At 35.8% G+C, this 13544-nt stretch overlaps 1 protein-coding gene across 6 annotated transcripts in view; it reads left to right on the forward strand.

Moving 5' to 3' along the window:
• Window positions 1–13544, forward strand: part of POLQ (DNA polymerase theta) — a 116268-nt gene that overhangs the window by 3102 nt on the left and 99622 nt on the right. For all 6 annotated transcript variants that reach the window (XR_010943708.1, XR_010943709.1, XM_067738749.1 and 3 more), the window contains exons 4-6: window positions 1375–1531; window positions 3144–3252; window positions 10852–11071. Coding sequence is in view for 4 of the 6 variants with exons in the window: in XM_067738749.1 (XP_067594850.1) it covers window positions 1375–1531; window positions 3144–3252; window positions 10852–11071 (486 nt within the window). In the remaining 2 variants the exon portion in view is untranslated. The remainder of the gene's footprint in view (window positions 1–1374; window positions 1532–3143; window positions 3253–10851; window positions 11072–13544) is intronic.

Consider the following 13544-nt stretch of genomic DNA (forward strand, 5'->3'; position numbering starts at 1 on the left):
AAAAGCAATTGGAAAATAAAATTTCTTTTATTACATCCCAATGTAGCTTTAAAAGTTGACCATTTATGAGGGGAAACTTTTAAATTACTGCATAAAGGAGAAAGGGCCATTAAATCAAAGAGCAATCGGTGAAAATTGTGTAAAAATTTATAAACTTTTCCTTAGGAAATAGGCAGGGTACTTTAATTAGCATATAAAAGTGCAAATTAAGAATCAACCTCTTAAGTGAATAGTAGGACTAGACTGAAGCATGGAAAGGAAGTATGTTTGAGGAAGCATATCCCATCCTGATGCAAGGCCATTTGGGAACGTTAGAGGATGAAGAACAAGATCCATTGGTGCTTATGTAAAGCTCCAAACCTGTGTTTTCTTCTCCTGTTCTCCTGCAAAAATGAATGACAACAGTATACATTTGTGTGACGCTCACTGGTCTTTAAGGTATTTTTACAAATACAATACTTCATTAAATAGAATAAATTTATTCTGATTTCTGCAGTGAAAAAATGTGATTTTGGAATGCCAAGATTATTGCAGTGGTAATACAAAAAATCTGAGTTCTAGTCCCAGTTTTGTCACTACCTGTGTCTTCAGGCCAGATACATAATCTGCTGGGCCTCAGTTTTTTCACTGGTAAAATGAAACTATGGGGTTAACTATGGGTTAACTTAGTAAACACTCAGAAACATTTTATTGAATGAACAGCTCTAAAATTCAATGGTTCTATAAATCTTTTTAACAGTTATTTCAGAGGTCAGATAGCCAACCAAGCTGGTTTTACATGGTAACATCCTTTCAACTTAGACCAAAGTAACAAAATGATGATCCTTTTTACTGAGAAGGTATGTTAGTTAAAAGTTAAACTAAAAAAATTAACATCAAAGTCCCATTGCATTTGACTTTTGAAACCTTTTCTTCTGTTATATAAAAAACTAATCTTTAGGGGGATAATGAGAATATTTTCCTCACGAAGTATAAATTTCTGAAAATATTAAGTTTCTGAAAATATTACATTAGTGTTACTTAAAGAAAGAGTGAGTTTCTTGCTTGTTTATTAGATTAAAAATGTTAGTGCTTAAGGTAGTTTTTCTTTAATTTTAATTTCTATAAAGAGCTCTTAGAACTTATTTGATTAAGTATGCCATTTTATTTGACTCTGTCTTAACAGAAAATCTCTGTACTGAGTTTTATCAGTTCTGAACTTCTTATTTTTAGTATATGATTCTAAAAAGAACCAGTGTGCCCTGACCAGGAATAACTAACAGTAATCTGATAAATGTATTTGAATACTTATGTCTATGTTTTGGGAAAGAACCAATTTAAGATTCATGAATTTCAAATATTTTCCCCTGTATTTTTCCTTTTTACTCAATTTAGAGTCTGTTTCAGGAAGTAGGAATAAAAGTAGATGGTTATATGGGCAGTACCTCTCCAACAGGGCATTTCTCTTCTTTGGATATTGCTGTCTGCACAATTGAGAGAGCCAATGGTCTGATCAATCGCCTCATAGAGGAAAATAAGATGGATCTATTAGGTAAGCAAATAAGAAAATAAGTATATACTTTTTCTTGCTATTTTTGATAGAATGGAGTGAAGCTGTTGTGATTTCTGTATGACTTATGTTTTATTCTATTGTCTGTCATCTACTTCTAGAGGTGAAAATTGGCATCTGTAATGTTAGGAACTCTGTAAAAAAAAAAAAAAGTTTTGCATCCTACTGATGTTATTGACTCTACTTCCTTGTATTTTTGCACTTTACAAAGCATAGAGGGTATGCTTGAACCCTCAAGTCATTTCTCATTGCTTCTTTCCTATCTAAAGTTTACCAGGAATAGAAGGAAGCACCTGCCATCTCTGCAGTTAGTGTATATATGTATTCATTATCATATTCTGGTACTGTGGTATCTAGATTAGGCCTGGACCCAGAGGCTACCATTTAGCAGGCAAATGGTAGGGAGCTATAGAAACTGGCACTGTATTTGAGCTTGGAACTTTTCTACCTTAATCCTTTTTTTTTTTCCTTTTCCAACCACTTGGGAAAGCCCACTATGTAGAGGTAGCAACAGGAAGAGAATGGTTATAGCAGCAATAGAAGCTGCAAGAATATCAGTTAGCTACTCATTGTTTTCCTGGTGAACGTAAATGGTAAAGTTAGGGTAGGGTAGGGGTGGGGAGTAAAATCAAAGATTAATGAGACACAGGCTCTGCTCTATAAAGCTTGGAGAGAGAAATCACATTCATCAGTTTGTATCAGAATTGTCAGATTGTGTTATATCAGATTAAGTGTTATATCTACTATACCTAGCACAGTTCTTGGCACACTAGGTAGAATAAATATTCTTTGGATGGATGAATGAATGCTGAAATAAGTCATCATACAATATGATTTGGAAATAGCTTACTGATGAGGAAAAGGATCGTCATGTACCATTAGGAAATAGTCTGAAAGGTCTTTATTTTTGTAGGGGGATTTGTGGGGGGGACACTAGTGCACATGCAAACTATGATATTATGAAAATGTTTAAAGGAGGCATTCGTTGATACAAATTTCAGTACTTCTTGAGCATTATTCCAAGTGCATAGACTGGTTTGATTCTCCAAGTAGGGGAGGAGGGAATTACGATCATGTTTATGTTTTATAGTAGGGTGAGTCACTAGTCTACCATAATCAAACAAAAACATCCTCTTAAAATCATTTATTTCTTCCTGATCTGATTCTGTTTTTCTAAGCACTTGCTAACATCAGTATGGTTGCCCTGGCTGTTTTCCCCATAGAAAAGTCAACCCACTGAATAATTGTTGTGGATGTCCTTGATTTTCATTGTACATGTATTTCTACAAGGTTGCCAATTAAGAATTGTCTGAGTAACACGACAAAGTTTTTCTTGAGTTAGACCTGAGTTAGCTAATCATTGATTTTTAGATCCAGAATACATTGTGGTAAGACCACTTATTATACTTGAAATATCTTGGAAAAGAATTGTCTGCTATGTGGAATCTGATTTTTGTTTTATGGTTAGAAATTTGTATTACGTGCAGTGTATTATAATGACAGCTATTTATGGTACAAGATACAAGATATTGAGTCTTAAAATTCTTGGAATTGTGAAATTCTGTAAAAACTAGTATCTGGAAAATCTCTTTAGGAATGGTGGTTGTGGATGAATTGCATATGCTGGGGGACTCTCCCCGAGGGTATCTGCTGGAACTTCTGCTGACCAAGATTTCCTATATTACTCAGAAATCAGCATCTTGGTAAGTACCTGAAATAACTAAGTTCCTGAGATTCCAAAGAATGTTGAGAATGTGTTTGCAAAAGTGCATAATAACTAGGAGTTAAATACATCAGAGGAGGGTAGTACTTATTTAGAACAAACTCACGTACAGCATTTCATTTTTGTTCCAAAAGAAGTACTTAAGACTAAGAGTGATTTTAGATTATTTTTAAAACATTCTTAAATTTCTGACTGCTCACCACTTTTATGATAGAATTTTTAAAATCCAGTTTTTGTATTTGTTATCTGCACACACATCCTTTTTAAGTAGTCAAGGCTAATTATGAAAAATAGCATTTCTTTATCCCCTACTTTCCAGAGGTAACTATTTTCAACTCTTACAGCTTATTTTCTTTTTTAAAAAAAATTTATTTTATTTATTTATTTTTGGCTGTGTTGGGCCTTTGTTGCTGCGTGCGGGCTTTATCTAGTTGCGGCGAGCGGGGGCTACTCTTCGTTGCGGTGCACGGGCTTCTCATTGCAGTGGCTTCTCCTGTTGCAGAACACAGGCTCCAGGCGCATGGGCCTTAGTAGTTGCGTCACTCGGGCTCAGTAGCTGTGGCACGCGGGCTCTAGAGCTCAGGTTCAGTAGTTGTGGCGCGTGGGCTTAGTTGCTCTGCGGCATGTGGGATCTTCCCAGACCAGGTATTGAACCCATGTCCCCTGCATTGGCAGGCAGATTCTTAACTGTGCCACCAGGGAAGCCCCTCTTACAGCTTTTTAAAAATTCTGTTTACACGGATATCTCTAAATATAGCTACTTGAGTTTTTAGTTTTACACGTTATATATTGACTTTTTACTATGGAAGATGAAGATCTAGCTCTTTTTTATATTCTTTACTCACTCTGCCTGATCTCCTCCAGCCCCTTAGTCTTTCTTTATCCTCTCATTATATTCCCATTCTTCAAATATACTTATGTTCTAATTTTGCTTAGTTCAGTATTCAATATTACACTATTATGACTATATAAGTGTCGTTGTCAACTGAGCCATGTGGTATATTATGATTATTTTTACTTCCTAAATAACTTTTTGTTTTCTCTGAAATTAATAAATGTCTTTTGTTTGATGAGTTGGTTTTCTGTGAACTTATCATTGATTTATCTCTAGCCTCTTCCCCACTTATATAAATCTCCACCCAGTATGTTCCAATACATTTGTTATTCTGCCCAATTTGTTTTCTTGAAGAAGTTTCTCCTAAAGCCTCCTGAGTTGTTCCAATTTAGATAGGTGGTTAATCTATATATGTGCTGTACAACAGTTATCTTGAGATCTCTTTTTATCATTATCATTAATTCCCATTGCTGTTGGCTTGAGTCAGAGCCCTCCTTTTTTGTGATCATATGTATTTCTCTTGATTCACTTTCTCATTTTAGTGGGGATATCTTCTAGGAAGTTCCACTTTATTTCAGTGTACAGGCTATTATGGGTATAAATTTTGCAAAAATTAGCATGTCTGAAAATGCCTTACAATTATTTCATAGATTTTCCAGGTACAAACGTCAAGATTTTAAACACTTTTAGAGTTTTTAACATAGTACTTCATTTTTCTCATTACTATTGAGAAATGCAGTGCCATGCTAATCCTTCATCCTTTGTATAAATTTTATAAATTTATTTATTTATTTTTGGCTGCGTTGGGTCTTCGTTGCTGCGCGCGGGCTTTCTCTAGTTGTGGTGAGCAGGGGCTACTCTTATTTGCAGTGTGCAGGCTTCTCATTGCTGTGGCTTCTCTTGTTGGGGAGCACAGGCCCTAGGTGCGCGGACTTCAGTAGTTGTGGCTCGTGGGCTCTAGAGTGCAGACTCGGTAGTTGTGGTGCACGGGCTTAGTTGCTCCCCGGCATGTGGGATCTTCCTGGACCAGGGCTCGAACCTGTGTCCCCTGCATTGGCAGGCAGATTCTGAACCACTGGGCCACCAGGGAAGCCCTGTATAAATTTTAAAATTTTTCTCTGAGAGTTTTTAAGAGATCCTTTTCTTCCTTAGTATTGTGAAATTTCACTGATGTGTCTTGGTGTTGGTCTATTTTCTAACATTGTTCTGGGTACTCAGTAGTTGCTTTCAGTCTAGGAGCTCTTGTCTTTCAGTTTAGGGAGATTTTAACACATCTCTTGCAGTATGTGGGAAAACATACAGATAGTCATCTATATCCCAAATTAGTAGGGATATAGAAGATATGACTAATACAATTAGCAAATTTGACCTAATGGATGTATGTAGAATATTTACCAAATAAGAGCAGTATATATATTCTTTTCAGTTACATATGAAACATTTACAAAAAAAAAAAAACCCCTATCATGTGCTAGGCCATAAAACAACATATTTAAAGGATTTAAGTCATTTAAAATATATTCTTTGACAGCAGTGGAATTAAGCTAGAAATAACTATAAGAAAAACATAACTGAAAGATGCCCACATATTTAGAAATTAATAAATAATTCTGACCCCTTTTGGGGTGAAAAAAATAATCACAGTAAAAACAGGAAGATAGTTTGGAATGAAAGTATAATAAAAATATCTCCTAATGAAATTGTGAAATGCAGCTAGAGTTGTTTTTTTGTTTGTTTGTTTGTTTATTTTGCGGTACGCAGGCCTCTCACTGTTGTGGCCTCTCCCGTTGCGGAGCACAGGCTCTGGACGCGCAGGCTCAGTGGCCATGGCTCACGGGCCTAGCCGCTCCGCGGCATGTGGGATCTTCCCAGACCAGAGCACGAACCCGTGTCCCCCGCATCGGCAGGCGAACTCTCAACCACTGTGCCACCAGGGAAGCCCTAGAGTTGTTTTTAAAGGGAAATTGATAGTATACAGTGTGTATATTATTAAAGACGAGAGACTGGAAAATTAATGACTTATTCATCTCTAGAACTTAGAAAAAGAATAGTAAAATAATGCCACAGAGAGTGGAAGGAAAGAAATAATAAAGACAAGAACAAAAATTAATGAAAGAGGAAAGTCATTATCCTGAACATTAAAAACAATTCTACAAGTCAATGAGGAAAAATACAATCTAATATATCAATGGGTAAGGAACTTGAACAGACATTTATAAGAGGGTATCCAAATGGTGTCTAAACATGAAATGGTGCTTAATCTCATTAGTAATCAAGGAAATGTAAATTACCTCTTCAAAGAGCTATTACCACACACTGTCCAAAATACCTAACAGATTGACAATACTAAGTGGTAACAAAGATGTGGAACAGTAAGGAAGTCCTAGCCACAGCAATCAGACAAGAAAAAAAAAATAAAAGGAATCCAAATTGGAAAGGAAGAAGTAAATCTGCCACTGTTTGCAGGTGACATGATAACTATACACAGAAAATCCTAAAGACACCACCAAAATACTAGAACTCATCAATGAACTATGTAAAGTTGTAGGATACAAAATTAATATATAGAAATCTGTTGTATTTCTGTATACTGACACGAATTATCAGAGAAATTAGGAAAACAATCCTATTTATAATTGCATCAAAAAGAATAAAAATCCTAGGAATAAGTCTAACTAAGGAGATAGAAGACCAATGCAATCCCTATCAAATTACCAATGGCATTTTTTTGCAGACCTAGGGCAAAAAAATCTTAAAATTTGTATGGAAACACAAAAGACCCCGAATAGCCAAAGCAATCTTGAGAAAGAAAAATGGATCTGGAGGAATCAGGCTCCCTGACTTCAGAGTATACTATAAAGCTTTGTTCCAGTACCATACTGTAATCAAAACAGTTTAGTACTGGCACAAAGACAGACTTATAGATCAATGGAACAGTATAGAAAGCTCAGAAATAAACCCATGCACCTATGGTCAATTAATCTACGACAAAGGCAGCAAGAGTATACAATAGAGAAAAGGCTGTTTCTTTAATAAGTGGCACTGCGAAAACTGGACAGCTACATGTAAAAGAATGAAATTAGAATACTCCATAACATCATACACAAAAACAAACTGAAAATGAATTAAGGACCTAAATGTAAGACCAGATGCTATAGAATTCCTAGGGGAAAACACTCTTTGGCAGAACACTCTTTGACATAAATTGCAGCAAGATCTTTTTGGATTCACCTCCCAGAGTAATTAAAATGAAAACAAAAGTTAACAGGTGGGACCTAATTAAACTTAAAAGCTTTTGCATAGCAAAGGAAACCATAAACAAAATGAAAAGACAACTCATAGAATAGGAGAAAATATTTGCAAACAAAGTGACCGACATGGGTTTAATCTCCAAAACAGACAAACAGCTCATGCAGCCCAATATCATAAAAACAAACAACCCAATAAAAAATGAGCAGAAGATCTAAATAGACATTTCTCCAAAGAAGAATACAGATGGCCAAAAAACACATGAAAAGATACTCAACATCACTAATTATTAGAGAAATGCAAATCAAAACTACAATGATGTATCACTTCACACAGAATCGCCATCATTAAAAAGTCTACAAACTATAAGTGCTGGAGAGGGTGTGGAGAAAAGGGAACCCTCCTACACTGTTGGTGGGAATGTATATTGGTACAGCCTCTATGTGAACAGTACGGAGGGTCCTTAAAAAACTAAAAATAGAACTATCATATGATGCAGCAATCCCACTCCTGGCCATATACCTGGAGAAAACCATAATTTGAAAAGATACATGCACCCCAATGTTCACTGCAGCACTAATTACAGTAGCCAGGACATGGAAGCAACCTAAATGTCCATCAACAGGAATGGATAAAGAAGATGTGGTACATAGATACAATGGAATATTACTCAGCCATAAAAAAGAACAAAATAATGCCATTTGCAGCAACATGGATGGACCTAGAGATTGTCATAAGGAGTGAAATAAGTCAGACACAGAAAGACAGGTGTCATATAATATCACTTATATATGGAATCTAATAAAAAATGATATAAATGAACTTACTTACAAAACAGACTCACAGATCTTGAAATCAAACTTATGGTTACCATAGGGGAAAGGTGGGGGGAAGTGATAAATTAGGAGATTGGGATTAACCTGTACATACTACCATATATAAAATAGGGAACTAACAAGGCTGTACTGTATAGCACAGGGAACTCTACTCAATACTCTGTAATTACCTATACTGGAAAAGAATCTGAAAAAGAATAGATAAATGTATAACTGAACCACTTTGCTGTACACCTGAAACTAAAACAACATTGTAAATCAACTATACTCCAATATATATATATAAAAAAATCCTAGGAATAAGTCTAAGGAGGTAGAAGACTTGTACTCAGAAAACTATAAAACACTGATGAAAGAAATTGAAGACAGCACAAACAGATGGAAAGCTATACTGTGTTCATGGATTGGAAGAATAAATATTGTTACAATGACCATACTACACAAGGCAAGTTACACATTCAGTGCAATCCCTTCCAAAATACCAATGGCATTTTTCACAGAACTAGAATGAAAAATTCTAAAATTTGTATGGAAACACATAAGACCCTGAATAGCCAAAGCAGTCTGGAGAAAGAATAACAAAGCTGGAGACATCACACTCCCTGACTTCAGACTATAGTGCAAAGCTACAGTAATCAAAACCGTATGGTACTGGCATAAAAACAGACACATAAATCAATGAAACAGATTAGAAAGCCCAGAAATGAGCCCAGACTTTTATGGGCAATTAATCTATGACAAAGGAGGCAAGAATATACAACAATGGTGAAAAGACAGCCTTTTCAATAAATGGTGTTGATAAAACTGGATTACTGTCTCACAGCATGCACAAAAATAAATTCAAAATGGATTAAAGATTTAAATCAAGACCTGAAACCATAAAACTTGTAGAAGAAAGCATAGGTAGTATGCTCTTTGATGTTGCTCTCAGTAATATTTTTAGGATATGTCTCCTCAGGCAAGGGAAACAAAAGTAAAAATAAACAAATGGGACTATATCAAACTAAAAGGTTTCTGCACAGCAAAGGAAACTTTCAATAAAATGAAAAGGCTGCATACTGAATGGGAGAAGATTTTTGCAAATGATGTATTCAGTAAGGGGTTAATATCTAAAATATATGAAGAATTCATATAAATCAACATAAAAAAAATCCAATTAAGAAATGGGCAGAGGGTCTGAATAGACATTTTTCCAAAGAAGACATACAGATGGCCAACAGGCATATGAAAAGATGCTCAACGTCACTAATCATCAGTGAAATACAAATCAAAACCACAGTGAGATATCACTTCACACCTGTCAGAATGGCTGTTATCAAAAAAGACAGCAAATAACAAGTGTGGGCAAGGATGTGGAGAAAAGAGAACCCTTGTGCACTTTCGGTGGGAATATAATTGCTGCAGCCACTATGGAAAACAGTATGGCGATTCCTCAAAAAATTAAAAGTAGAACTGCCATGTGATCCAGCAATTCTACCCCTGGGTATTTATCTGAAGTAAAACAAAAACACTAATTTGGAAAAAATATGTGCACCCCTAGGTTTAGTGCAGCATTATTTACAATAGCTAAGATATGGAAGCAACCAAGTGCCCATCAATAGATGAATGGATAAAGAAAACATGGTGTATTTATATACCATGGAATATTATTCAACCATACGAAAGAAGGAAATCCTGCTGTTTGCAACAACATGGATGGACTTAGAGGGTATTATGCTAAGTGAAATAAGTGAGACAGAGAAAGACAAATACTTTATGATTTCACTTACATGTGGAATCTAAAAATACAGAACAGATGGTTGCCAGAAGGATGGGGGTTGTGGGGAGGAAAGAAATAGGTGAGGAAGATTGAGGTATAAATTTCAGTTGCAAAATAAATGAGTCATGGATATGAAGTGTACAATGTGGGGAATATAGTTAATAACTAATAGCTTTGTATGATGACATATTGTAACAAGACTTATGCTGATCATTTTGAAATGTATTGAAATATTGAATCACTGTGTTGTGTAACAGAAACTAACAGTGTTGTAGGTCAGTTATACTTCAAAAATGAACAAACTCGTAGAAAAAGAGATCAAATTTGTGGGTTACCAGAGGCAGAGTTGGGTAGAGAAGGAGCTGAATGAAGGTAGACAAACTTCCTATTATAAGATAACTAAGTACTAGGGATGTAACATACGACATTATAAATATAATTAACACTGCTGTATGTTATATATAAAAGTCATTGAGAGTAAATCCTAAGAGTTCTCATCACAAGGGAAAAACTTTTTTCTGTTTTTTTAATGTTGTATTTATGTGAGATAATGGATGTTCCCAAAACTTATTGTGATAATCTTTTCATGATGTAAGTCAAATCATTATGCTGTACACCTTAAACTTATAGAGTGCTGTGTGTCAATTATATCTCAATAAAACGGGGAAAAAACACACATGGATTGCAGGGGTGTAACTCTGGTACAGTCTCTTTGGAAAACAGTTGGACATTATCTAATAAAATTAAGATAATATAAGACCCAGCAATTTTACTCCTAGGTATATACCCTAAAGAAATTTATGCACATATATACCAAAGGACACGACCAAGAGTATTGTTAGCACCATTTGTAATTAGTACTGTGTGTCTTTTAGCATCATTTTCATTTGTTTTTCACAGCCAGGCATATTTAGCCAGTCCTCTGTCTAATGCCGTGCAAATTGTTGGCATGAGTGCTACTCTCCCAAATTTGGAGCTTGTGGCTTCCTGGTTGAATGCTGAACTCTACCACACTGACTTTCGCCCTGTACCACTGCTGGAATCAGTAAAAATTGGAAATTCTATTTATGACTCTTCATTGAAGCTTGTGAGGGAATTTCAACCCATGCTGCAAGTAAAGGTAAGTCATTATTTTTATATAATTACCACCAGTACTTTTGTGTTTGATTGCATTTTCTCACAAGTTAACAGTTTTTTTTTTTGTTGTTGTTATTTTTGTTTTTTGCTATACGTGGGCCTCTCACTGTTGTGGCCTCTCCTGTTGTGGAGCACAGGCTCCGGACGCGCAGGCTCAGCGGCCATGGCTCATGGGCCCAGCCGCTCCATGGCATGTGGGATCTTCCCGGACCGGGGCATGAACCCATGTCCCCTGCATCGGCAGGTGGACTCTCAACCACTGCGCCCCCAGGGAAGCCCAAGTTAACAGTTTTTGAGTTAAGTAAAGTAGGGGGTTGCAAAGTAGTTGAATATGCATTATATATGCATTAGAAGGATTCCTAATGCTAAGCTAATTGGTTTCATATTAAAGAATTGGTGGTCTTGGTGAGAGAGGAAATGTAGCTGTGTCTTAAATTTAAGTATTATCATTTCCTGTAAGTGTAAGTATAAAATTGTGTAGATTTTTCTTTTTAACTAGGAAAAAGATTTTCTTATGGCTTTGTTTACACTAAACACTAATGTGGAAAATTGACCTTTTGTTTAATGTTATAGGTATAATATAGGAGAGTGGAAAAATCATTTTTTGGAGTCAGAAAGACCTACTTCTGATACTTCATAGGGATACTTGATATGGCTATGATATTAGTTGAATCACATAACTTCAATGAATGTAGTGTCTTCATCTATAAAATGGGATATAATACTTGTATTTAGTATTGTAAGAATGAAATTTGATTTAAAAGAATTGCCTAGCACCTAGGAAGGGCCTGAGAAATATCCCCTCCCCACACCCCTAAATACACTTAAAAACGTTTAGTTCACAATATTTTTCTAAGCCTGATTCTTCAGTCCTGAGGTTAAAGGACTGACTCATGATCTGTGCTGTGAGGGATCTGTTTTTATGCCGAGCAGTGCCTCTGAGTACTGAAAAAGTTAAGGGTAAGTTTAGAACTAGGAATAGGACTAAATTCATGTGTTTTAGTACTGTCATAGGTATGCATTTGTAGCTTCCGCATGCCTGGTATGGAATCTTATTTAGTTGCTTCGCTCTGTACCCCAAATTTCACCTGACTGTGCCTTGGTTACCTTAAGCATATAAGTAAACACATTCATCTACTCTCCTGTTAATCTTCTTCTATTATCATGCCTATGCCTCCACCTCATTTAAATGTTACAACTCTTACCTGGATTTTTGAAATAGCCTCATAATTGATCTCTTTGCTTCCTACTTTGTCCCCTTCAGTCTGTGCTTAAATCAAGAGCTAGTGACCTATTTAAAATGAATATCACATGCTGCTCAAAAACTTGTGATGGTTCCCTGTTTCATTTAGAATGAAAGCCAACATCTTTAAAGTAGCCTACAAACCCCTGCATGATCTGCCCCACTCCCTTAGTGCGCTGACTTCAGTTTCTATATTCCTTCTTACTTCCTCGGTAGCCTTTTTGCTATTCCATAATATGCCAAGAATCTCCCACCTCAGGTTCTCCTTATCTGGAATGCTTTCTCCCCCAGGCATCAGTAGGGTTTACCCTTTCACCTTTGGACCTTTACTCAAATATCAATTTCTCAGGCTTTCCTTGGCCACCTTATTTAAATTGCTGTGTTCTCCCATTCCTCCTATCTTCCCTTTTTATTTTTCCCCTTTGCACTTTTCAAAATTGAACATACTACGTGTTTTACTTATCTTGTTGTTTTTATCTATCTTTTCTTACTGGAGTAGAAGAACTCCGAGGGCAGAGCTGTTTTTCTGCTTTATTCTCCATCTGCAGTGCCTAGAACAATATATGGCACATAGTAAATATTTGCTTAATGAGTGAATGGATTAATGAATTAATCCAGTTACACACACTCACCTTCCAGTTTTGAGAACTCCCTGGGCCACCACTGGGTGTTTACAAATGCTCTTTGTTCTGCTTGAGATGTGTTCTCTGTCCCCCAGTTACCTTTCATTAGGATAATGCTTCCCATTCTTCACGTCTCAGCTAAATCATCAGTTTCTCAGGGAAACCTTTCTTTCAGATCTTTCAAATTTATGTCAAATATGAGGCTTCAAAACACCATAAAACTCTCTTTCATAGTACGTATTATGATTGTATTTTACATTTGTTTGTTTAGTACTTTAATGTTTCCCCAGTGAGACCTAAACTCCTTAAAGATAGTACCTTGACTTTCTTTTACTCACCATAATATCCCCATTACTTGAGGGTTGGAGGTCAGTCAATATTAGTTGAATGAATATAAGATATTTCCTACTCACCTTGCATCATAAGGAAGTTTATTTTCTTCTTTTCTCTTTCTGCTTTTTCTTTGTTTTATTACTGATTTTGTGTAACTGATTTTTATCATGCCTTTGAGTAGAAAAACCTTTCCCTTGAAGCAAAATGAATGACTTTAAAATGATATGAAAATGTTTTGAAAGTACTACTACAGTGGC

Source organism: Pseudorca crassidens, chromosome 5 (assembly GCF_039906515.1).
Source record: "Pseudorca crassidens isolate mPseCra1 chromosome 5, mPseCra1.hap1, whole genome shotgun sequence".
Lineage (NCBI taxonomy): Eukaryota > Metazoa > Chordata > Mammalia > Artiodactyla > Delphinidae > Pseudorca > Pseudorca crassidens.